Raw genomic sequence first — 1,956 nt, 5'->3', positions numbered from 1 at the left:
CAATATTGTTGCTGAATATGCTCACGTTGTGGAAAGGACTGGAGTTCAAAAGAGATGGAAAACAATCACTTCAAGAACATGTAACAATAGGCCACAAAAGTTTTGCAATAAATATATTTGCCAAGATAATCCACCGGAGCAACAGCTAGTTGCAAGCAATAACTATTGGCACATATTGTAAAATGCAATATGTGTACAACTTACATATGATGAAAGGTCGAAATTTTTTATGTAATCCACTGCAGATTGCTTGAGAAGCTGCATGAAAGAAAAGCTACCATCATTTGCATAAACTGAGTAAAGAAAATAAGCAGCTATAATAGAATATTTGATGCATTCTCAAATGCATGTAAGCTTCAGATTACAGTTGGTGGAAGACTTATCACAGTGCAAGATAATATTACGTTTATAGATAGTAAACACATAATGAGCATAATACTATAGTTCATCTGAGGAAATAAAGCTTCTACCACAGTACAGATTAGTATTGATCCATCAGAAATAGTAAAGATTCTTGATGGTAGAATTCTAAATTTTTCAGTGTGCTGGAATTTGGTTTTTCTTCTCATGTATGAATAAAAATAGGCCACTTATTTTAGTATATTGCTTGGGTGAATAAACCTATCAAAGAAATCTACATACTTCATAAGGCCATGGTCTCCAAGCCAGGAATAAGTCATCAGAACAATTTATGATGTTTCAAGCATTGCATGAGTTTTGCCTTGTTAGACAAGCTTAGCCAAAACATTAAAAAAGCTCCATGTATGATCCCTGTAGGAACTGTATAAATCAAAATCAGATAAAAGATCACAGATTTGCCAACCAGGCAACCAGCAAAAAAATGGTTAACATTGCAAACCCAGAAACAACAGCAGAAAAATGGAGAAGAAAACCTCTCTGCTATTCGACAAGTTGGAAGATCCTAACAATTGAAGAATAAATGCCCTTTCATACTTTTCAGCTTCATCATTATAAGCTGCCTGCAAATGTGCAAACAAACAACCCGACAAAAGCCCACAATGTGAGTAGATATCCACAAACCAAAAGCATACCTGGATACGTCCTATATAAACAGCTTCCACAATTAACAGAAAAGGAAAATGAAAAAGCTCAAGTGCTGTAAGAAATCATCTAGCAACCAAAACTGAAATATTGACACACTAAGCTTACATCTACAAGCTTAGAAATGAAAGGGTTCGAAGAAGGCTGTTGTGATGCATAGGCCTGATGAAGAATTGCAAACGAAATCAACCGCTGAATTGGAGATAAAAACTTTTCCTGCACCAAAAATAATTGAGAAATTTAGATAAAAGCCACATTGAGAAATTTCCATGCATTAGGCTCTTGAAATAAGATATACATGCTGACAATAAATGCCAATCATATGCCAAACGGAAAAGGTGAAAACACCATTAAGTTGTACAAGATTGCAGTTGAAACAGCACACACAATTTGTAAACACAGCAAGCACAAATGAAACCCCTATTAAACGGGTAAAATTTAAGTGTAAAGGTAACTACAATGACCTAAATCCACCCAATATCCACTTTGCTAATAGAGCATGCAATTTCAGTTAACTAATTATAAGTTCAAACTTGAGCAAAATGGTAGAAAAACTTTTCACATTCAAATCAGAAGTTTCAATTGCTGATCCAACTCTAGAATACTATGTTGGCGAATCCGAAACCTAACTCATGCAATCAAATAAACAGAGAGCTCAACTTAATTCCAATCTAAAAAAGCAAAAAACACAACAAACAGTTTAAACGTTAGCCAAAAGAAAAAACCCTAGCCTTTGGGTCTGCTGTGAGAAAGTCGAGGGCGGAGCAGACGAAGAACTGGACGGAGCGCGGAAATTTGGAGTTGAAATCCGCGACGATCTCCTCAATGGTCCTTTCTTCTCCGCCATTAAGCATCCTCAGCAGCTTCCCGCAGTCCTCGAACCCCAACATCTCT

At 36.2% G+C, this 1,956-nt stretch overlaps 1 protein-coding gene across 1 annotated transcript in view; it reads right to left on the bottom strand.

The window, feature by feature from the left end:
• LOC105165259 (CCR4-NOT transcription complex subunit 11) overlaps nt 1-1,952 on the bottom strand; it is a 4,488-nt gene extending 2,536 nt beyond the window's left edge. Inside the window, 5 exon segments of the mRNA XM_011084215.2 lie at nt 1-38; nt 205-258; nt 894-980; nt 1,171-1,278; nt 1,794-1,952. The exon segment at nt 1-38 is cut by the window's left edge and continues 4 nt beyond it. Coding sequence (XP_011082517.2) covers nt 1-38; nt 205-258; nt 894-980; nt 1,171-1,278; nt 1,794-1,952 — 446 coding nt within the window.

This window comes from Sesamum indicum, linkage group LG1 (genome assembly GCF_000512975.1).
Source record: "Sesamum indicum cultivar Zhongzhi No. 13 linkage group LG1, S_indicum_v1.0, whole genome shotgun sequence".
Taxonomy (NCBI): Eukaryota; Viridiplantae; Streptophyta; class Magnoliopsida; order Lamiales; family Pedaliaceae; genus Sesamum; species Sesamum indicum.
Note: the sequence above shows the minus strand (reverse complement) of the source record. Positions and strands in the feature narration are given on the sequence as shown.